The 24956-nt window shown below is 39.8% G+C and overlaps 1 protein-coding gene across 1 annotated transcript in view; it reads left to right on the forward strand.

The window, feature by feature from the left end:
- Positions 1 to 2560: 2560 nt before the first annotated feature.
- Positions 2561 to 24956, forward strand: part of si:dkey-16j16.4 (uncharacterized) — a 30782-nt gene continuing 8386 nt past the window's right edge. Inside the window, exons 1-4 of the mRNA XM_005477528.3 lie at positions 2561 to 3039; positions 15215 to 15296; positions 16435 to 16949; positions 23910 to 23963. Of these exons, the coding sequence (XP_005477585.1) occupies positions 2971 to 3039; positions 15215 to 15296; positions 16435 to 16949; positions 23910 to 23963 (720 nt within the window). The 5' untranslated portion in view covers positions 2561 to 2970. The remainder of the gene's footprint in view (positions 3040 to 15214; positions 15297 to 16434; positions 16950 to 23909; positions 23964 to 24956) is intronic.

The following is a 24956-nucleotide window of genomic DNA, read 5'->3' on the forward strand; positions in this document are numbered from 1 at the left end:
TTAACTTTTTATATATAGATATATATATATATATAAAGCTCTGACTTGTATTATGAGTATGAGTATGTGGTCTGGTAGCTGCAATGCAGGCCTGACAACAGCAGATGTTTCACTCCTGTAACACCTGTAACATTCAGCAGACGCCTCATTGTTCTGACACACACAACAAAACTATTGACTACACTACACACTAACTACACAAGATTTGCGCTAAACGTCTCAAATCTCTCACATCTCAAAACACCGCTGTCACTCCTAAAACTTCCCCCCCCGTTTCTTAACAACTAGATGCCACGTTGTCATATCATTTTTTGATTGGTCGACATGGTACTTTTTTCGACCAATAGGAAAGGGTGGGGGGTTTTTTGGTTTTGTTTTTGCTCACAGGCGGAGAGCGCTTTCGAGCGTTTTCCTTATAAAACGCCGTTTTTACCGTTTCTTCCCGCAGTAAATATAAACAACGATAGTATTCAGGAAGAAAACCAAACATTGCAGATATTTTTATCATAACTCTGGTTTTACGTGGCCTATCAACACAATTTAAAAACTGGTATAAAGTCCACACTTTTTCTGTCAATTGTTCCGTCTGTCCTGCTCACATCTCCAATGGTTGTACACGTTGTCATTAACGTGGCTTCACTGCACATCAGCCATGCCGCTTTGCTTGCTAAAACACCGGTGTCGGCACATAAGGATGATGTCATAGCCTGTCAAGACGTTGATTAACTGCGTATATACGAATGTGAATCGCATCATTGGCTGGACTATGGGATAAGGTGGCATCGTTCTAATCCCATACGGGAGCAGCCAGTCACTTACTGACTAACACAGCAAAACAGAATTGTTAAAGTATTTCAATTCAGGTTAGATTTTTTTTTTTTGTGCGCAACGCAGATTTTCTGTGCGCAGAGACCGTGCCAGCAGTGCGCAATTGCGCACGTGCGCAGCTTAGAGGGAACATTGCTCTTTAGTGACCTCTAACTTTCTCAGATGACTATGGCATCCTGACTATAATTTTAAAAAAGCCATATACACTGGGTAAAAGCCAGACTAGAAAAGTGCATTTCCTGTAGAACCTGTCAGAATGTGGGGCATCATCTCAAGATGTGGGACAGACAGCCATGGAATGAAAATGCTGTCTGGTCACCATATAGTCTAACACTTGTTTTATACACTGAAGGTAAAAGGATACACTGCATCTCTACTGTAGTTCCTTTTACCAGCCTCCTCTTACCTAAGTTTTCCAAATGCATTTCTGTGAGACATCCTTTAACACTGAGAATACAACACTAATGTTGGTTCCAGGTCACAGGCAAGAGGACACGGAAAAGTACCTAACTGAGAAAAGCCTTATGAATAACTTATGTGCAAGGCCTTATTCTTCCAAATATTTTCTACACTTGTTTTCTTCATTGTATTTATTTTGCTTAGTTAAAATAAGTATTTATTAAGCTATCATGGAAATAGTGTAATAAATAAATATGTAAGTATAATTCCCTTTCTTTGGTTCATTTAAAAGAAAAAAAAGAACTAAATGACCAACTGAAAGGTGCAGGCTGAAGTTCAAGGTTATGTAACACCTATCCCTGATACAACAATCAGAATGGAAGGAAAATTAAATCAACCTCATATGTGCTTGTTATCTCTCATTTTAAACAGCTTCGGGATATGAAGTGAGAATTGGAGAATTCCATTTTTTTTATATTGACTACACTGAAATTAGAGGATAAAGATAAATATAATATGACAAGGACCTTATTATGATTGAATGAATGATCTTTATTGTCATTATCATAGTACAATATAATTCAGTTTGGCTTTCTCTTAGGACTGTCTGTGAAGGTTCTCAGTCATCCAGGTCATCGTAGTCAAAGGAATTTGCAAAGAAAAGCGTCTGGACTTCTTTAAGTTGCCTGAAGACGTTTCACCTCTCATCCGAGAAGCTTCTTCAGTTCTAAGGTCAAATGGCCGAGAGTCCCAGATTTAAACCCAGTGGGAGTATCCCCCCAAAGAGGGACAAAGGACCCCCTGGTGATCCTCTAATCACATGAGCCAAGGTGTGAAAGAACCTAGGATAGAACTTAAAATAACGATAAATATATACAATTAACAAATAAACAGAATGTATAAAATAGGTAAGTACTTAGAGATAAAAAAACAAACTAAAATTAGCAGTAAACGTAAAATATAAAAATAGACTTATTCTAACTCAACTGTTTTTGTGCCTTGTATACAGTCAGTTGTATAGGATAAAAACCATTTTTGAGTCTATATAAATATATAAAAATATTTTTACAATTGTAAATATACATATCATGTTTATCTATAAATGTAAACATAATCTTGTTTCCTGTCCTGGCTTTTCTCTGCTGGCTCACAGTAGATGGGCCTCAAGCTGCCTAATGAAAACCCTGGATACGCCCCTGTTGAGGAAATAAACATAGGAGAACATACGGCTTTAACTCTTAGCCCGCCTCCTCCTAGAGAGAGTAACACGACGTCACCGGGCTCGGCAGCCAATCCGAGAGCGATACGCTCTAGCTAGAGGAGATCTCCTATGTATTGGAGAAGCTGGTGTGCATTCGGCTGTGTGTATGTGTGTGAGTGTGCGTGTGTGAATGCGAACAAGTTGATATTCATTTAAATTTTATTACCCCCCCTCCTCCCTCCTCATAAACATATTTGAGTTAAACTCCGGGAGAGATAAAAGTAGTTAAACATACAGCAAAGGCAGAGTGACTCCGATGAACTCGAAAATAAGTTTGCTGCGCACTGCCTTTGAAAAGAAGCCGCATCTACGCAGTTTGAGGAATCTCGGTGTGTCGGTGTTTTTATCGACACCGGAGAGAGTCAGTGCAGCTGCTTTTTGTTGTGTGCCTTCTTTCAAAGTCGCTGGTGAAGTTGCTGTAACCGTCACGCTATAGGAGGCAGTCAAGCGGGGATAAGCCATACACGAGAAAATAAGACAAAATGCTGAAGACGCTGACGAAGAAGCTGAGAAGACATTCACTCAATGAGATCCATCCTTTCCAAGTGAAGGTAAGTTCATTACACACCGTGAAATGGTTGTCATGAAACTCGCAGCACAAACAGCTGAGAAAGAAAGTGACTCGTGTCTGTGTGTGTGCGTGTGTGAGCGCAGCGTGGCTTTACTTTTGTCTCGTGACTCGCTTATGAACCTTCATTAACACTATTTCTCTTTCACACGCACAGAGCTGCAGTCATTGCCAGCCTTTTACACCCCGAGTGGCCACAAAGCCCTATCAGATGGACTCCTCCATCTGCACCACCTCTGGTGGTCAAACGAGTTCATTTGGACTTATTTAAACTGAATCTGGACCACTTTCAGCTTACTGTTTACTCTTAGTGATTACATTCTGCTTGCCATTTATCAGTTTTGGTTAGTAAATTGTCTCAGCTGTTTACCCATGACTCTTGGACGCTATTTTAACCATTAGTCCATTACTTTTAGTTACAAATTGAATTATAAGTTATTCATTACATCAAGCGGCCTGTTTGAACAATGTATCCTTTATCTTAATGAATAGTTGGTATCTACTATTCATAATTTTGAGGTAAAGTCCTTCTAGGAGCTACTTTGACTTCTTGTTTATTACTGTTTGACCAAATCCTAAATAGCGTTTTCTTTCTGTGGGACAGGATAGAGTCTCATTACTGCTGTGCGTGTTTTTGGAGGTACTCTCAGCCTCATTCATTATCAAGGAATTTACTCTTCATGGCTACTACAGGACTTTCCCTGGTGTTTACAAGTTAAGGTCTTAAAAATCCATCTTGAGCTAAACATGTTCGCCTCTCTGTCATATAAGAAAGGAGAAACACTGAGAAACACTGGCCTCCTGTGTGTAAGAGAAAGGCTGGTGGAAGTAGTTCAGAGTGTGCATGTGTGTGTTTGGGGTGGGTGTGGGGGGTACAAATTGAAGCTCATTTAGGATGTACACAAACAAACATTTCAGTAAAAACGTCATTGCTGCAAGCTGCAGCTGCCCCCACATCTACATCTTTACCCTCCAATTGTCCACCACAGAATCCATGTAAGTGCTCCTCAGTTGTTGCTGCCTGTTCGGCTTGCATAATGCCTCTTTTTGGGGAGTTGAACAGTGAATTGTATCCTGCACGGGTCACTGACTTGCTCCATCCACAACACTATTGTGCGTCAACCAACTGTATAGTCGCATGACAGCCATTTTGTGCCAAAGTGCGCCTGTTCAAAGGCCTGGAGGTGGATATGGGGGAAAGTGTGCCATCCCTATTGTCTGCTATTGTTTGTGTTTGTTGATCTGCTCACTGGTGGAATACGTTCTGCCTGTCGTAGTGATGGGAAAAGTGAGTTGTGGGTTGTGACAAGGCTGGTTGCCTTCATGCTGGACTGACACAGGATCTCTCATGGCCTGTGAAAGCCTCTGCACAGCACTCTTAAACCAGTACAATGGTGATTTATAAAGAATTTCTGCTGGAAGCAATCACTATGACCCCTGCTCCAGGACCTGCACTAATGCAGTGTAATGATTCAAGAAGAGGCAGCCAATGGATCACCTTCGACTGAAGGAATTTTAAAGGATAATCAAGGTTTAGTACAATCTTATTAGAATCTTAGTTAGTGATAGTGAGTGTACTCATGTCAATTATTGAGACACAAAGTCACAAACAGAAAAAAATGATTTGATTGTTTTGTTTTTGTTTGTTTTTTCTTCTGGTCCTTTATATAGATTAAAACAAAGTTAGCTATAAACTGTGCCCTGCTTTTTGTTGGTCACTAAGATGGTATTTAGTATTTTATCAGTCAGTTGGCGGGATGAATCTCGCTGAGGCCTGAGACTGGTTGGGAACCATCTGGCAACCTCGAGTCACAAGGGAAAAATGTTTATTCTGTGATTTGATTGTGAGTAGTTACTGGCAGTTGCTGTGGAAAACAATTTTTAATGTCCTATTGATGCAATCTTAGAGACTAGACTGTAATCACTAGCTTCTTGGGAATTCTTCTACCACTTTGCAAGTGGTTGGTAAAGGTTGCAAGGAGGTATGCAGTGGCAGTACTTCCTTGCAGTTGTTTTGGTCGCTTGCGTGTTGTTACTGTTGCTAGTAGTTTGCATGAAAGACACTAACTGTCTGCACAAACTTGCAAACCAATTGCTAAGTGGTCATTAAATTGAAAAGTATGACACAAACTGAAAATGAAGAACTCTCACCTTCAAAGTAAAAGTACCTTTTACAACTTTTACTTTTGTTGTAAAAGTTGTTAATGTGCTGGTTGGAGTGCTAAGGCCCCACATTTTTTCTGTAGATGAATGTTTCTAGTTCGTGTCACACTTTTTCAAGGGTCAATGGTGAGTGTCCACATCCAAGTCTGTGTCTTCCATGTAAGTTTCTATCTGAAATTCCTATTCATTCTGTCCATTGACGTTCCAGAAAATCCTTGTACAAAGAGTTTTAATCCTCGAACCAAGCCAGCTTTGAAATGAATCATGACCATAAAAAGATTTAATTTGAATTTATAAGGGGTCAGTAGATAGCTGTAATTATATGTTTTAGCAGAATTTTATGTCGGATGCCCTTCCTGACACACCCTTAGTGGGATTTGTGCCTTTTCCCGAGCTCTAAAGGGAATATTTTATTTGTTAAGGGAGTGTGTAAACCACTACACTGTGGAGCCACAGGAACTACTTATCCCACAGTGCATGCACAGCATATCCAAAATCCACAGCAACCTTCAAACCTTTTGAGTATAATCCATGTAATGTTGTATAGTAGTATTTGTGACCGTGGCTCAGGGGGTTGGGAAGCGCACCTGTAACCAGAAGGTCGCCGGTTCGATCCCTGGCCTTTCTGTCCTGGTCGTGGTGTCCTTGGGCAAGACACTTTACCCTACCGCCTACTGGTGTTGGCCAGAGGGGCCGATGGCGCGATATGGCAGCCTCGCCTCTGTCAGTCTGCCCCAGGGCAGCTGTGGCTACAACCGTAGCTTGCCTCCACCAGTGTATGAATGTGTGCGTGAATGAATAATGGCATTGTAAAGCGCTTTGGGTGCCTTGAAAAGCGCTATATAAATCCAATCCATTATTATTATTATTATTATTATAAAGATTTCTGGTTTCTACAAGAGCACTATAGTGTTATAGCTCATCTACTTTGGATAGTAACATCACTGTGACGCATAATCCATAAACCTATATGAAGGACATGAACCTCACTATTGAACTCTGTGTGGTGCTGCTGATATTTTATACCTAGTAAAAGTTGGGAAATTATGGTCCAGAACCTTTGCAGCAGTTTTTTCTTGTACACTTTGACTCCTCCCCTTGCTGTTTTGGCCCTTTAAAGACCCAAAGAAGCTGATGTATTGGCTTCAGGATAGTTTAAAAGAGACTAAAAGGTCTCTCAAGGTCCTGGAGCTTCGACGGATTAAAACCACTTAGAGCTACACTACTGTGAGGAAGATCCACCAGCTGAGTGTGAGCTGAAAACAAGCAAGCATGTCTGTTCCTATGCTGTGTGTCTTTATGAGAGGGGGAATGGAGTGTGACAGTGTCCATGACAGTGTGGAAGGGCAGAGCAAAGCTGATATGTGTGTGAACTGGGTGGTGTGTATTTGTGTGTGCGCACGCTGTGACATTGCCATTGATCCAGCTTAGCAAGCTGCTCAGTGATGCAAGGCACTGACAAGGATTTCATTCAACTGTTCTTGACACACAAACACACAAGTCTTTGTATGTGTTTGCATGCGTACACAATAGCAGTTTTTATGCTTTATTCCTGCAGGCTCATTTTCATTTTTGCTTATTTGTCCAAATGAACTTCAGGCACTCTCTTCTTTCTTTCTTTCTTTTTTTTTTTCTGTCTTTTTATTCAGGACTAATGTAACACTGTAATGTGAATAAAACAAAAGTATGACTTAAACGTTCCCCTAAATATGAGTAAATCATCAGGTGAGGAAACGTATGGGTCAACCAAATCTGAACACAATTCTTACCTGATCGCTTCAGAATCAGCTAATTTGTTTGGTATAATAAGTATACCACATTTAATGAAGCCCTGCAAAATTTTACCTTCTAAATATGAACATTTTCCAAGTTACAGGCCCTCTAAGTACATCAGATTGGGCTGAAATTTGGTAGATTTTAATTTATGTGATTTTTTTTTTTTTTCTTTTTTCTCCCCAGCATGTTTGATCCATTTTTCAGGAACATCAGTATGGTGAAATGTCTATCATAGTTTAAACAGCAACACAGTAGCAGTTTATTGTCTGTGATACTAGCATTGGTACCCCAAATGTTTAATTTGTTTTTCCACAATTCACTGAAAGAAAAAGTGAAAAGTGCAATTTGGGTAAACTTCCAAGGGCCTTAATACTATGTGGGATAAATGGCTAGTCAAAGCAGCATACATTGATTCCAGGCTCATCCTGTAGCCGTGATTCATTGTGTGTCATAATAACTTTGTACGATAGTCACTTCCAACAGTTAAATGAGTTAAATGAAATCATGTTGATTTTGTGGGTAGTTATTCCTGTGTTGCTTCCAAGGAAATGGATAACTTTTAGCTCTCCATGTAGGCTTTCTAAACTCAAACAACATACTGGCCACTGACATCTGTAAATGCCATCTTATTTGCCGTTATGCCAACATGAGTCAACAGGGCGTATATCAGCTGATATATTGGTCCATAAAGGTCACCTTTTCTATTTTAAAGTTCTTTTGTCATACTTCAGCTCTCTAAATGTTTTTAAGTACTATAAAACTTTACTCTTACTGAGCTTTGTAGTTAGTTTGGTGGAGTTATTCTCAGGTGTAGTGCAGACCCATGTAGCTCACAGCAGTCCAAGCCCTCACCTCAAACTTAATTTGAATATTTGTCATGCAAAGTAGCAGCACAGACCTGCGTAGTAGTTGGACCGGAAGATGACAATCACCACCAGTGATTAACATCAAAATGATATTTGAATGCTGTCACTGCAGAGCTACCTCCCAGCAATGTGAGAATGACAGTGGAGGGTCATTAACCTTTTCAAATATTTTTTCACACCTGTTTTCTGATTCAATGCGATTGGGACCTTAAATATTAGTGCAATGCTAATGAGCATGGAAGGGTGTGCCGATTGAACTCCTGATTAGGTTGTGTTTGTGTGGTTTCTTCTTTGCATATAGTTCCCTATATCAGTAAAAGAACACATATAGTTCTTGGCCAGCTTTTCTTGGTGGGCTGAAGGCTGGGTGATAGGTTAAACTTTCCTAACAAGCAGATGTTTCTGGCACAGCTTTCACCTACTCCCAAAGTGAATGAAGGAGATGATAAAGTCATCATAAGACATATGATAACATTTATTAAGACCTCAAGCCCCAAAATAAGTTGCCTTATTTTCTAAAACATTGACATATCCAAACATAACATTGGATTACGTTCTTTTTTTTTTTTTTTGTCTAATTGTGTTTCATTCTTGGCTTTCAATGTGTACTTCAGTCACAACTTAATATATTATCTTTAGATATAGAATAGCTAGGTAAGCTTCTGCTCACTTCTAATGTCAATAAACCTTGTAAATCGTTTTTCTCACAATGTTAAACTTAATCTTAAAACATTAATTTATGGGAGCTGAAAGAATTTTTGAAGAATGTGCTTACAGGTGGGGCACTGCTCCTTTATATGCCATTTTTAGCAAATGTATTAAGATAAACAAAGTCTGTAAATAGCTGGGATTGTTTTGAAACTGATTGTTTGAGACTAGATGAAAACTGGCAGCCTGAAAGAACTAGAAAGTGCCTAAGTTTGCAACTTTTAAATGGTCAAAAAAGTAGAGAAAGGTATTAGTCTGTTACTAGTTCTCAAATATGATTTATAATACAGAGTTTTAGATGTTGATGATAGCTGTTTTATTACTTAACTAATTTGGGAAATAAAATTCTAAAAAAAAACCCCACGCAACTCCAGCAACCAGTTTATATTGACCCACATTTTGAATTGAATTTACAAGAAGGCTGACTATTAAAATTAATTGACGATGTATTAGTGCAAGTAAACCAACTGCTATATATTTTAATATATATATATATATATATATATGTATATATATATATATATATATATATATATATATATATATATATATATATATATATATATATTTTTTTTTTTTACTAGTGCACCTGCAGATACTTATTTTTTGCCGAAATACTGTTTGCAAGGCACCACCCACTTTTCTGTAATCCATACCTGTTCTGGTCTGGTGCTGTGACAAGTCAAACATGTGGCTATTACATATTCTCTAAAGAGTTGCAATTCCTCTAATAGCCACTAGAGGCTGGATCAAAAAATGAGGCAGTTCCCATAGCCTACCATGTTAAAATGTTCAACTTTGCAGCAGAAATAAACATGTTTACTGCCTGCTACAGAAAAACTGCTTTAGTCTATATTGCTCATTTCCATATTTATATTAACTGTATATAGTTTCATTTTTTAATAGAAGCAAACTTTTGTATTTTAATCACATTTAAAACTCATGTTATTAAAACCTGTTTGAGTCAGAGGTCAGACTTGGGCAACTGTAGCTGCTACCTGTCTGCTAGGGTTGCTGTCAGCTGATCAGATTTACTGAACCAGACCTCTGGACTGAGAGCATTTTAATGCAGTTATCTGTATCATAATTTCTGTTTTTTTTCGTAGCATCCAAGAAAGTCTGATAAAAACGATAAGAAAATGCATACATTTCTGTCAAGTTAACCAACTCAGAATCTTTAAATTAATTACATACTTCCAATTGCTCATTTTTAGCCAGGAAAAAAAATCTTATTATCTGTATTTGTTCGTGATTATATTCTATGATACAGTCTTTTTAAGTTGGAGTTATGCAGTCCAGGCTTGACCAGAGCATCATGCATGAACTGAACTCATTATTTTATGCAGACTACTAAGGGAAATACTGCTTATTTTACAGTAGCAAGGGAGCAACCATTAGCACCATATCCTGGAGCTGAACAGCTGGCGCTACAGCACAGTGTGATGGTGAATGTCAGTTAAGCAGAAGCTAGTGTTTGTTGTAGCTAGCTGTGCCAAAGCAGTACCCGTATCAGATGTGGTTCACTGAGAACACATGCAAAGTTTTTCTCTCTTTCATAGTAATACCTGATATCAGATAACTGTCACACGCCAAGTTTTTGCTGTCTAGAAAAACAAAGCGAAACTTATTCAAATACTCATACATGCACCACGGCTTTGCTTCACACTCCCAGAGGAGATTTTGCATAGCTTACTTGTTTTGCATTAAGAGAAATTTATCAGATGCTGTAGTAGCTTGAGTTCATGGGAAGGGGTCTGGTTCTGTTCATGCTTGAGCTGTTGTTGGTCTTTTAGCCCATTCTGGTGAGAGGCTAGAAGCAAAGAACTTGTAAAGTCTCGTAGCTAGATAGTCTAGCCCTATGGAGCCATATTCTCTCCCTCAAAAAACTTTCATGTGATAAAAGTTATTCTTCTGTCAATTTTTACAATTTTTTTTTTTTTTAATTGAAGATGTCTCCTGTTGAAGTCATTTTTGCTTAGGAAGATCTCCAAGTGAGTGAATGATACTACTATATAACTGCTCAATACTTCATTTATTTAGCAAAGGATACTTTGGAGCATCCTTCATGACAGGAAAGTCCCACACTTCATAGCAACCATCAGTTTGTGAAAATAATAAACATAAATAACAAGTTATAGAAATCATATAAATATTAACAGTGCATTTTCCATTTTGTGACCTAACCTGCTGATATGTATGATTCTTTAACACAGTGTTGTTAAACCCAAAAATGAACTCTGAGAAAAGATTTTCTACGATTTAAACAATTAAGATTATGAGCTTTATTAGTGATCAAAGTCATTTTAAAGTTCACTATAATTTAGTTTGCATTAGTTATGTCCATTATTGTATTGCAGTCTTTAGGATTGTCTTGACTTCAGTCCCAGAAAGTCAGAATAAGATCATCTCTCCAGTAGGAAGAGAAAATACGAGTGATAAGCAACTAATCACAATCACTGTGACCTCCATGGGATGAAGTATTTAAGATGTGGATGTCATTTCCGGCTAGTTCCATGTCAACAACATTCACATTGTTAAGTAGTCTTATGTAAGTATAGTCGGATTCCCTGAGCACAGTGGTTCACTTTTCCTAAGTCCTTAGAAATTCTCCTTTACAAATTTCCTTGACATGTTTTCCATTGAGATCAAGGTAAAGTGATTAGGAAAAGGAAGTCATTTTTTTGGTCTGTTTGACCGCAGCCAGGGTCAAGAGAATAGCTGTTGCTCTATTTTCAGATTTTGATTGCATTAAAATATCTTTCTGTAAGTCACAGTCACAGTACCATGAGCCACTGCACAATCTGCCATTTTGATTTGTCTTTTTCCAGACACGAGTCACCTTCAGCCACCAAAACCACATGCTTCTCACACACATGGCGTTTCTGTTGTGGTTTAACCACTTTACTGTCTGTTATCATTTGGAAACGGTTGTCATCGAGGGAGGACTTCCTGCCATATATCCTTAGCCAACCAATTAGCATGCATTAGCAGACTGCTGCTGTTTTTATGGGCAAAATTGTAAGTGTTGGTTTTTTGTTTGTTTTTTAAGCTGACATTTTTTGGAGGGGGCATGGGGGGTCAAGATGCAGACAGAGCATGTTCATGGACATTGGCATGAAAATCTCAAATGTAAACATGCCAGAATTGATCAGAATCATTCATTTTTCCGACTAACAGAGATTTGTCTGTGAAGAAGCTTTCAGAATTCCAAAGAAGCAGAGAAGGAAAAGCTGCTAACTTGATCTCAGTGGTGATCTCACTGCGAGTGAAAACAGATTTAAGTGACTCAGACTAAATTCATGTCTCTTCTAAGTACAATTAAAAAGTTTATAACCTGCAGCTAGTACCAGTTCACTCTTAGTATGCTACGGCAGTAATTTTAACAGGATTTCGACTGCTTTATGGATGCTGCCCAACAATAACTCTCTGTAGTATACAGTGGAGTTGAAGCCCAAGCCAACCACTTGCCAAAACACATTTCCTCCTCACAGTTATTCCTCAACGTCTTTTTCCTATGGAGTTCATGAAGTGAAGCTGTTTAACTCGAGACTCCCTCAGCCAAGGGGTTTTGTCTTGTGAACTGGCTCTGGGTCTGTTCATTGAGTATCCTTCCCACAGCTCATGCACCAGTGAAAAGCATGAAGGCTACACTCTTTTATTACTTGGAATATACCCTTTGTTACACTTTTAGATGACTTTACTGTAGTGGAATTTTATATTTTGTTTCCAAAATGTTCTTCATTAAGATAGGATAGCATCCTCTATATATGTTCTAAAAAATGGTTGGTGATAATTTTTTAAAAATCTTTAGCGGTAACATTGTTAGAACATTTTGCCTTGAGATCCCTGAAGGTGGCATGTTTTTAAAAATGAATGGAGCATGTCCCAGTTTACTTTGAGCAAGTGCAGCTTCTGATTTAGCATTTTCAGCTGTAGCTCATTTTTAGCTCTTTTTAGTATTTGTAGGATATTTATTGCTTCAGTTAATGTTCCTGTAGGGTTTAAAAGTTCTGTTAATTGTTGCCTTTCATTTTTAAGCATGGCCATGTTGTTCCTTAAACTCATTAAACTCTTGTTGTTAGATTGTCAAAAAATGTAGGAATTGCATTCATGGGAAATGGACTGTTTTGTACACTTTTCCATGCTTTTTCCTACATGTGCTTAGTGTCTAACATTCATACTGCAATGGATGCATCAGAGAAAAACTTGGGGAAACATTAGCTGGGCTTCTCTGCTGACTTAGGCTACGTTCACACTGCAGGTCTTAATGCTCAATTCCGATTTTTTTTTATCAAATCCGATTTTTTTTTTTGTCTGCTTGTTCACACTACAAATAAAATGCGACAGCAAATGCGCTCTAGTGTAAACGCTCAAAGCGGCCCGCATGTGCAAAAGAAGACGTCACACACAACGCGAACGTAGCCTTAGCCTCTGGGCGCAAATTTTGAATGCACTACTGATGTAGTCAGCTGATATCTGGGACCAAACTTGGGGTTCGGTATCTTGCTCAAGGATAGATTGGCATCCAGACTGGAGTAGCAAGGGATTGAACCATCAACTTCCTGATTAACAGAGGACCTGTAGCTCCTGAGCTATAGCGACCCCGAATGGCCTTTAGTTGATGAGCCATTTCATTGCTGGTAGTATGCTATAACTCGGGGAATAAGTCATATTAATTTAGCACTTAGCACTTGGTCAAATTGGAAACTTTGGCATGTAGTGCTTACAAGCTACTGCTAGCACTGTCACATCACACCAAGAAGGTTCCTGCTTCAAATCAACTTTGCCTTTCTGTGTGGAGTTTGCATATTCTGTTAAAACCTGCTTGCATTTTCTCTAGATACTCCGGATACACACGTTTACTTAACCAGTGATTCTAAATTGGCAAATGACATGTATGATCATCTGTTTCTCTGTATTAGCCCATATAAAATCTGGAATAGATTAGGGACCTGTCTGTGGAGCACTTCAGCTCTCGGTGAAAGTAAACTGGGACAGGCTACATTCATTTCACAAACCTACCACCAGAAACATTATCTGGGCTTCTCTGCTGACTTAGCCTCTGGGTGCAAATTTTGAATGCACTACAGATGCAGTGAGCTGATATCTGGGACCAAAATTTCTCTTTTGTTCTGCAAATCTTTGTTTAAGGATCTAAATTGATTAAAAAATAATAGAAAGCTAAGCCTTTGAAAATAGGCATTTGGGAAAAAATGTCCGTCTTTTGCACCCAGCTTGGACTGTTTACCTGCATACCTGCTAAAACCTGCTCAGATGTGACTTTTTGGTGTTGTCAGACTTGCTCTTGGAGAGTATAAACGACTGAATCTTTTAAAGGAAGTATGAAATGAAGAGGGACTCCAGTTAAACATTTGTAAATGGCCAATCACAAGGAGGTAAAAACATCTTATTAGATGGTCCCAAAGTTTTTTGGTCTAGTTCTAAAACATCATCTATAAATTAACATTGTTTTCAAGGGTCATTTAGACACCGTCCTACTTTGTGAAAGACAAAAATCATTGAGCTAGCAACAGAAAGTGTGGAAAGAGTATTTGCAGTGTTACATCATCAGACTTGCTTTGGCCTATTCTTTGGTCTGCACTGATGTGACACATTGGACTGCAAGTATGACATGTTTTCAGTCAGTTTAGCCTACATGGGTCTGTAGCAATTTAAGGAAACTACATTTATGATTAACAGGAGTTTTGGCTGACAGAAAGTCGGCCAAAACTCCTGTTACTCATTACTGCTGATATAAGATGTGAATAATGTGATTTCAACGGCCTTGATGTTGTTGCATAACAGCATACTCTGGAACTTCCACTTAATATGAATTGAATACTGTCCTCCCTGTATTTGTCTTTGAAACCCTGGCTCATTTCCCCTGTTTCACTGTATTTTTTTTTTTTTTGAAGGCCTTCAGAAAGAGGAGGAGGAGGTTATGTGTGTGTGTGTGTGTGTGTGTGTGTGTGTTACACACTAGAAGGGAGGACACTGTATGTTTGTGTGGATGTATGTGTGTCATCGTACACACAAGCTCAAGCACAGATGGCAGCTGCTCAGCGAAGCCTCGGAGTGGTAATTACTGAGTGTGAGGCGCATTACTTAACTGTTAGCTTTGCAGTCTGCAGGGTATCTGTATTGTTGTTGCTGCTGTAGAGGAGGAAACGATTTTTAAAGAGACAGTCTGGTTTAGGTTGAATGTTTTTTTCTGTACAGCAACTTGTGTATGTTTACTGAAGCCCTGCAAAATTTTACTGTCATGGTATGAATATTTTCTAACATAAAGGCTCTGGAATTATATAAAAGTGAGTTAAAGTTTGGTGATTTTTAGTTTGCATTATTGCCGTCAAAACCTGTGAACGGAAAGAGATATACACATGAAATATTCAGGGCTAAAAAAACACTTTTAAGCCCTGTTAAAACTGCAAACAAATCAGTTTTACACCCACGCCAAGTGTCACGATCTAAGACCCAAATCTTCCTTTTCTTTGGCTTGAAAGAGAAGGACCCTTATATATCCTTGTATGATACACTTTGTATTTTTTTGTGTATGTAATATTAAGATTCATATCAGCAGCGGATATAAGGGGTTAATTTAGCACTGCATGTTTGACCTACAGTACAAGCTGATGCTTTTTCCAGATTTCCTACCATGGCAGCGGAGAGGGAGGGGAGAGCGATGACTCAGAAGGGGAGAACCAGGAGCTTGCACAGATTGACAGAGGTATGTTCCCACTGCCAGGCAAATCACCTTTAATTGAAAATAGATGATGACTTTCTGTTTTGGGTCAAAAATAAAGATTAGAGGGGAACACTGATTACTGGAGGAGAATTTTGACTCTGGAAATGTCCGTCAAATTATTACAGTGTTTTCTGGGAAACGAAAATAGTTTTAATCACCTAAGAAATGCAGTAAAGGTGAAAAGAGGATGCTGAAAGAGCCATTCATGCTTATACTTCTAGTTGGCGGTAACAGATTGCTTACAGGAAACTTGAAAAGCGCTTCACTTCAATCAACTTCAGCTACTTCAGAAAGCTGCTGACAGAAGATTCATTAGAAAAAGGAAATATGGCCAAATAGCAGCTGCTCTGAGGTCATTTATAACAGCTTCTAGTTTTAGGATTTTAAAAAATTTTATTGGCTCTTTTTAAAGCACCTACCTTAAAAAGTAGATGTATTCATTGCACTTAACTTGGCTGATTGAGATTTTGTTTTTCTTTCTTTTAAATTCTAAATGTGACCTGCTGATACCGAACTATAACTGACAGCGCGTACAAACAATTTCAACTTTTCGTCAATGTAAAATTTGATTTTCATAGTAAAATAGATTGGTAAACTTGACGATTTTGACTTTGTAGTTTGCACAAAGCTACAGGATCTTCTCTCACTTAAACAAAATGAAAAGTGCTATGCTACTGGAAGGAGGTACAAATAATTCAAAAAAATAAGTTGCCCAACGCACTTTTACAGGACACATTTTACCTTACAAAAAAAAGCAGATGCAACAGATTTATGTAACAAATCCAAATAGTTTTTGATGCTTGTCAGCTACAGTGATTGTCTTTGTTCCCTGATTTCCAAGACCTGGGAGAACAATAGAAAATATATATAATTTGATAGCATAGAGTTGGGGTGATCTAGAATGATTACTTAGCCTTCATTAGGATTCCTGGTGACTTTTTTCCTAGTCCTTTAGAGGAGGGAGAGAGAGATAAATCTGACTAGTGGTTAGTTTAAAAGTAGGGAAAAGATGAGAGCAGAGGGGTACCTTGTTTCAGTGTAACTGGTCTGCTTGGTATTAAATTATTATCTAATTAATTAAAAAAAAAATTTTTTACTTATGAGTTTTTAATTCTCCTAGAGAGGCGAAGAAATTGTGCCCTCACCCCTCTGGCCACCAGCCAGCAGCACAACCAGGGTCCCCTCTCTCCTGCCCGGCTGCGACGTCTGCGGCTCCTTTTAGATGCCAATCTGGATCGCCACTCTTCAGAGGAAGAACTCGAGCGAATCAGCTGTGGCGATAACAGGAAGTGGGTGTCTTCACTCTCCCAGCGCCACGGCGATCACCACAGCAGTGCCTCCAGTGATGAGGAGGTGCGGGACCTCTGTGGCTGCAGGTCGCCTGCCGCCTCCGCCAGGTCGCTGGGGGAGCCCGGTGCTTGCCTGGCTGCCTCCCCCAGCCCTGTACTTTTCAGCTCCAGCCCACCACGTAGCCTCAAGCCACCCCCCATGCGATTTCAGCTGCAGGTGGTGCCGCCGGTTGCACGACCCATCATCTTGACCCACTTTGACCAATCAGCACCTTACAGAAAGTTTCGGCACAGCTACGGGGGGGAGCCAGGGAGACCCAGTCTGGACTTGGAGAAAATGCAACAGGTCCGTGAGTTAAATACGAGGAGCATGTATATGCTAGTGCTAAATTATTAAAGCAGGGTTTTTCTTGCAGCTAGTATAATGCACCCTTTTTATTTTCCCCTGAAAGAAGGCAGTATGTAGTTAGTTCATTTTGTTTGTCTGTCTGTTTCTTAGCAGTCTAACATTTACAGTTTTCAAGATGTCATTTTCATATTTTTTGTGATGGTAGATGCAAAAAACCAGCTCAAACAGATTAAATTTGGGTAAAAACTGGGTCAAGGTCACACCAAATGTGAAAAAAAACTTTTGTATTACCCACAATTTTTTTTTTTTTTTTTATGGATCGTCTTCAAACTTCACAACAATATACTAGGCCTCAGGAGACATGAGTACCTAGGTTGGCCAAGCATTTGACTTTGACCTTCATTGAGCCCAAGGTCAAAATTGACCTTAGAAAAAATCTCAAGAATCCACATTGAGTAATACATCCTCTGAAAGGTTGTGGAAAGAACTCTTCAACACACTTTTTATTTTTTCCATCTGATGTCCAATAACCAATAGTTACCAATAACAAGGTGAAGTCATCATATTGTAATAAAAACAAAGTTTTACTGTAGTATAGCTTTTGCCCTTCGGGAGGACTTGTGCCGTCTGAGCAATCTTGTTTGTTATGTTGCCTTAAATGACAAGAAAAGGCCTACATTTTTGTATTTTAAGGTAACACTTGTTGTCTTCATGTAGGCTTATTATGTTATGTTCAGTCAGCCCCAAACAGCCAATTTTGAGTCCATAAAAACCCTGTTAACGATCGTAGTATCAATGGGCCCTGAAAGAAATGGTTTTGTCATCCATATTGGAGAAAATGGCGTGCATTTTTATACTTCCTTGACCATAACAGGGTCATTTTGAGGCAACTTGTGAGGGTCCGGGGCACTTGCCTTTCACATATATCCTGCAGCACCGTGTACCACACTTCACTACACCTCAGTGGAAGCTCATTTTATTAAGTGTCATCAGTGTATAAGGGCATAGATCCAAGCAGTCTATGGAAACCTTTAGTAAAAGTGCATCACAGAAAACTTAGAGTTCACGTCTGACTAGCTCATAGTTTGGCTGTTGGCACTTACAGGTATGTGATATGTGCTGGCAGCCTAGCACCCACACGCAGAGATGGCTACACAGATGGGTAAAGACTTAAAAAATCAGTGACCAGATTCTAACAAAGGTATTGTTAGGAGGTATTGTCATTTAGCATGTAAAGGTCCAATGCAGTGTTTCAAACTCTCTTGCTAACTTATGACACAGATACTGACTCACATCAGGCCATGTTTTCTTCTGTGCAAAACTGAAACTCTAGCAATTACGGCAGCGTATGCAGCACTCACTTCCTCTTCATTTTTTGATGGTAGTTTCCATCATATTCACCAAAATTCTGCAAAGCTTGTGATTTCTATTTTTGTTTTTTGTTTTTTTTGGTGACTTGTAACTTTCCATAATGAGTTTAGCATTAGATAGGCTAGCATTTATAGCCTTCACTGCACATGCACACACTGTAGAAAAAGGGTATGTCCTACAGAGCCAGTTAATATTTGGGACAATATCTCAAGATGTTAGACAAGGGAACATAATATTTTATAACACTAAAATATTCCTAAAATGTCAATGCATATAGATGGGTCAAACTTTTAAATCTTACTTCTAGCCTTTAGCACAGTAAAAATACTAAGTACTTCCAAATTATGCTTCAGTGCAGCACTGTAATCTACATTTACTTAATGGCTCTACGGTTTAGTCCCCAGGGCACTGTATAACTGATTAATAATGATCAATTTTTAATTGCTATCAGTCGTTATTGCTGTAATTGAAACAGATCACTGACAGACCATTTCTCTCTCAGTAGGATGTTTAACTTGGAGCTTGGAATGCCATAATTTTGGATAATCAGTGAGTTTATGTGGGGATGTTGTATTAGGAGCCAGATTTTCTTCCCTCAAATATTTGGATGCATTCAGAGAATGCAGTCTTTTCATGTCCAACAATCCGTTTCACTGTATGCTGAAATAAATTCTCTGTACTTCACCTATTTATGTAATATCATATTTAATTCTGACACTATAGCAGTATGTGTGCCAAATGGCAGATGAACCTCAACCCCCCCTTCTCCACCCCCCTGAGCAAATCAAACAGCGATCTTGGGTCGCACATTTGGTCCAAAAATACAATCGTGAATACTCTTCAAATACACATGCACACACGCAAACAAAGTCCTCCCTTTCCATAGCCGGACGCTCGCCTCCATGGTGGTCTGGCTGGAGAGGGATGAAGGAGAGGGAGCCACGGACGGCAGATGTCCGCCCTCGTTTCTTACAAAGGCTGGCGAGCGAGGGGAAACGATGGAGGGGTGGAGGCAGAAGGAGAGGATTAAATAAACAACAGAAAAACGACAGCCACTAATGAGTCACGGCGAAGCTGGTCCGCTAATCATTAAAATCCAATAGACTTGTTGGCCCACACTGTGGATGGGGAAGGGTGTGTGTGTGTGTGTGTGTGTGTGTGTGTGTGTGTTTGTGTGTGTGTGTGTGTTTTTGCAAAGAGAGAAACTGCAGGTTTCGGGGGTCCATATGTCCGTGGGGTTTTTAGAGGGAAAGAACAGATGATAAGAGACAGCGGGCAACTTCGAGAGGGGTGAAGTGTAAAAAGAGAAGTAGTGCGTGGATGTATATGTGTGTGCATCCATCATCCTGCCTGCCTGTCTGTCTGTGTCTGCATGTGTACATCCTCCTGTCTGTGTCACTGTGTATGTGTGTGTGTGTGTGTGTGTGTGTGTGTGTGTGTGTGTGCACGCTCAGTGAAGTGGAATGGGAGGTGCTGCAGGGAATACAAAAGGGGGCCTACAGAGGTAGCCAGCAGACACATTAACCCTTTAGCTGGACATCTCCCAGTCATGAAATCAGCCTCGACTTCTACACCTCATCCAGGGTCTGATGTACAACAAATAGCACATGTTCACTGGTGTTTTTACAGGAAACGGTTAGCTTATAAGCCTTGAATTTCTTATTACCCCAAAAAGCTATACTAAATGTGCGTTAGAAAGATATATATGGCAAAGCTTCACTTTATGTTTGGTCTGAGCACACCATAAGAATGCCATGGTCAGACATTTAGTGGAGGACCTCGCCCACGCATTTGTAGTACAACCATTTGACAGCCTTTTTCATCCTCTGGTTTTTATTCTGTTCGTAGTTCCAGAAGCAATTTGGTGCAAACAGCGTTTTATATGCAAATGATTAATTAAGGCGCACAAGCCAAGAAGACTGAGCTCTATAAAAGACGACCATGCCAATGCACGGCTTTATAAATCTAATGAAAAGGATGGATTTCTGCCTGTGCTCGTACACGCAGCTTCAGTCATGAGTTTTATGAATCTGCCCCCCAGGGGAGCAAGAAAGGGAAAGAGATGCGGTTCTTGTTAAAAATGTAATTTAAAGGTGTCAAATATGGGGATTCTGTGCCAAAGGTGCAGGGAACACCTGAAACATATTCTTAACATTTTTGGGACTAAATCCTGAAACCATAGAAATGGACATGCAAGCAAAGGAAAAGCATTTTCAGGGCCAGGATCGAGAAGAGTAAGAAATAAGTATATTTGGCCCAAAATATAGCCTCCCAGGCTTATTTTCAGTTAGATTGACTCATAGTCTATTTTTTTTTTTTCATTTTGAAGAGACATCTATAAAAAAATAAGAGCCATAACTCTGTACATGCAGAGTGGGTGGGCTTACACAGCTTCATCTTACAGGAAGATATTTGTACAGCAAATCTGGACATAATAAAAGAAGAACAACAACAAGACTGTTCATTTAGTTCAAAATGAGGCTTGCAGATGCTGCAAACTAAATCCCGGGTTATGTTCAGTAACATCCTCCAATATAAATTCAATTTAGTTAGTGTGGCAGATGCTGGTCATTTGAGGAAAACAAAAAACTGGATGACAGTTTAAAGGAAAAACCCAAACTGTACAGTGACTTGGTCAAAGTTGTTCTAAGTGATCGACTGTATCCTGATGGGAGTGAAAATTGCGAAAGATTGAATTAAATTCACTTCAAGGCACTTTTATATTATAAGGTAAAAAGACGAGAATAGCGAGAAAACCAACCAACAATAAAAAAACAAAAACAAAACCCTGCTATGAGCAAGCACTTGGTGACAGCGGGAAGGAAGAACTCTCTTTTAACAGGGCAGAACCAGGCTTGGGGAGGGACAGCCTCCCTAATGATTAAATGCAGAGTGGTGTATAAACACAGAGTGAAAAGACATGAGTGAAGATAACCCACTGCACCCACAGCAGCATAAGACTATTGCAGCATATCTAAAGGATCATTCAGAGTTACCTGTTCCAGCCCTACTTCCTTTAGGGGGAAGCTAATGTCTACAATCTTATTGTTTTGAGTACTTCTCATAACTGGTGGGCGTAGGTGAGGAAGGAATGTAGATTGAGCAGTAAGTCAGCAGGCTTGCCTTCATGTTCTGATCGCTATTTGGCACAACGGGCTGGTACCAAACTGATCTGTTGGTCTCTGGCTCCACTCAGCTCATCAACAAACCCCAAAATGTTTGAGCAACTCCCCAAACACAGAGTGGGCACTCCACTTTCTTCTAGGTGAAAACAATGGCCTCAGACTACCATCTATTATAAGAGTGCATGAAAAAATATTAATTCTTCAGATTGAAATAGTCCTTAAATGCTGAAGGATATTGAGAGTGCTCTTAGTTTTGACTCAGGTGCTCCCTATCTAAGGCCAGGGGCTAACGTGCAGGTCTATGATTCCCCAGTGTGACCGTAAATAATTAGAGTCAAGTCTTTATTTATGGTTTCTTTCATTTAGTCTCTGATAACTCCTTATGCTTGCTTATCCGTGTCCATTCCCACAAACTGCACAGATGTTGCGCTGATTATCATGGGAAAAAAACAGCTTTTGTGGCAGATGCTGGTCATTTGACAAAGAAAGGAAAACCTGGATGACAGTTTAAAGGAAAACCCCGACTGTATAGTGATTAGGTCACAGTTGTTCTAAGTGATCGACTATATCCCGATGTAAGTGAAAATAGTGTTGACTGCTACATATACTATAATATTCACACCCACCAGGTCTCAGCCCAGTCCGTTATCTATGAGAGATTCTGGTCTGACCTGTTAGCTCTCTGCACCGTCATCCAAACACTAAGTGTTAAACTGAAATGAATAACACCACTGTGAAAGCTAAGTGGAACTAAAAAGCAAAAGATTCAATGAAATTCACTTCAATTCAGTATTATTTATATAGCACTAAATCACAACAATAATTGGCTTAATGCACTTTCTATTGTAAGGTAAAGAGCATAGAATAGAGAGAAAATCCCAATAATAAAGCAGCTCGGATTGAGCAAGCACTTGGTGACAGTGGGAGGGAAAAACGTCCTTCTAACAGGACAGACCCAGGCTTAGGGAGGAGCAGCCTTCTGCTGGGACCAGTTGGGGGTGGTGGGAGGAAGACACACTGTGAAAGAGAGTGAGAGATTAAAAATAACTAATGATTAAATGCAGAGGGGTGTATAGGCATATATCATGAAAAGAGGTCAATGAAGATAACCCACTGCATCCTGGGAAGCACCAAGCCTGTTGCCGTTCAGAGGGAGCGCTCGGAGTTACCTGTTCCATCCGTAACTCCCCTTCGGAGGAAGCTAGTTTCAGCTGCTTCTGTCCACTTATTGTTTTCATCAGTGCTCACAGCTGGTGGGTGTAGGTGAGGAAGGAATGTAGATTGAGCAGTAAATCAACAGGCTTGCCTTCTGGTCTGATCTCTATTCAGCACAACAGGCTGGTACCAAACTCGTCTGTTCGTCTTCGACTTCGCTCTTCCTCAGGTCATGAACAAGACCCCCAAATTTCTTAGCCCAGAGAGGTGCAAACGATGGCCTCAAACTACCATCCATTATAAGAGTGCAGTGTTAAGGTACTTCTGCCCTGGATTCACTTTTCAGAACCTGGAGTCTACATCCATCTTAACTATGCGGTCCATGGATGTAAACAGTGGTTATAGCTCTCACCAAGGATTAGCCTAGATAAGTCGAGGCTATTTTTGTAGCATGTTGCATAGAAGACAAGTTCTGTACCCACGTTTCTACAGCTTGTTGGCAAGCTGTGACCTGTTTAAGGTGATGGTGGTGTGCAGGGGTGGATAAAATTATCACTTTGATTTTTCTCTAAGATGGGTTCTTTGAAAGTTTGCACGAGGCCAGCTCAAACATGTAGCATCTAAAATAAACATTGGTTTTGGTTTGTTTTTAAATTCTTCTTCAAGCAGTTTGCACCCAAATAGACTGTAGAGTCACTGATGGGAAGAAAAAAAAAGAAAGATGAGGGCTGGCAGGAGGTGAGCATGAGGGCAAGTGCACGCTGACTCTCTCCCACATCACAGCAGCAGGAGTCTTGTGGTGCTTCCATTCTCTCCTGTGCTCCCTTCCCCCTTGGAAGCTACCTCCGCGACTCCAGACAATTCGATGATTGTGTGGTCCCTCCACCCCCACTGTGTTTTCTTTCTTTTTTCTTTTTTTCTGAAAACAGTCGAGCTGCGTGGTCATGGAGGGGAGTGGGAGACAGGATGTTGCATAAGCTTCATTGACCAACTGTTTATAGTTGAGTGAGACAGCTGGATTTGCTGACTTCCTCAATCGTCCCGATTTAAACATTAAATGACAACCGGTGCCTACTTTGTTTTCATATGTTGGTGTTTTCCTGTCAAGAGAAGTGTTTTTGATATGGCTGATTATAGAAAAATGCTCGCATGCACCGACACTAGCTTTAACCAGTCATTTTCTCTCATAAAAAGTTCAGTCTACAAGAAAAGGTGTGGAGCTTTTACTCTTCATGTCACAGAGGAGCTGCTGCTGAAGTTTTAATGTCGATAGAAAAGTCACTGTGCTTTCTTCTTGTCTTCACAGAAGATGCTGCTGAAAAAGAACTGCGGAGGGAAAACACGGACCATAAAGATTCGGGTGAGTTCATTTTCATTGCCACACAAATACCCATCTGGCAGGGAACGCTCCCACAACATTTGCAAACATTGGAATAGTATTCCTGTAAGCTTCAAAGCTCAGCTAAGACATAACATTTTGACTGCAACACTCGAGATGTTTTGAGAATATTGTCAAGGTCAAGGTTATGAAATTTACTGCTATCAGCTGTATGAAACATTCCTACAGCTGATAGCAGTAAAAAAAGAAATAAAACAACTTGTCAACACAACTGCTGGTGACGTTTTCAGGCTGTTATGAGGTCTGAAAGGACAAAGCGCTCTTAATGTTCCCCTAATGTCATCTGTAAACCCTTGAAGTGGACAGTATTGTGCAAAACTCTTGAGCCAAGCCTCATTTCCATATATTTTGCTTCCAAGGAGCCAAGACACACAACTCAGTGAGTGTTGTGTCTACACAAAAGAGAAGAAAGCAAAAATCTGTCCCCATGTTTTAATAGGAACACAATCTGATGGGCATATAAAAGTACAGGGTGGGCCATTTATATGGATACACCGTAATAAAATGGGAATGGTTGGTGATATTAAAGTCCTGTTTGTGGCACATTGGTATATGTGAGGGGGCAAACTCCTCAAGATGGGTGGTGACCATGGTGGCCATTTAGAAGTCGGCCATCTTGGATACAACTTTTGTTTTTTCAATAGGAAGAGGGCCATGTGACACATCAAACTTATTGGTAATGTCACAAGAAAAACAATGCTGTGCTTGGTTTCAACGTAACTTTATTTCATGAGTTATTTACAAGAACTAATAGCTGAAAACTTGGCAGGTTGTGCAGTGTGTCCTTAATAAATGTGAGGAAACTGGACAAGTGGAGGACCAAGGATCAAGAAGCTATTCTTTAGAAAGGGAACCAGGTTGAAAGGACTAAGGTACGCCAAATTACACAACTGGCCTGAAGATGAGTGACAACAAGTCTTATGGAGTAATGAATCTAAATTTGAAGTTTTTGGT

Source organism: Oreochromis niloticus, linkage group LG19, assembly GCF_001858045.2.
Source record: "Oreochromis niloticus isolate F11D_XX linkage group LG19, O_niloticus_UMD_NMBU, whole genome shotgun sequence".
NCBI classification, from domain to species: Eukaryota; Metazoa; Chordata; class Actinopteri; order Cichliformes; family Cichlidae; genus Oreochromis; species Oreochromis niloticus.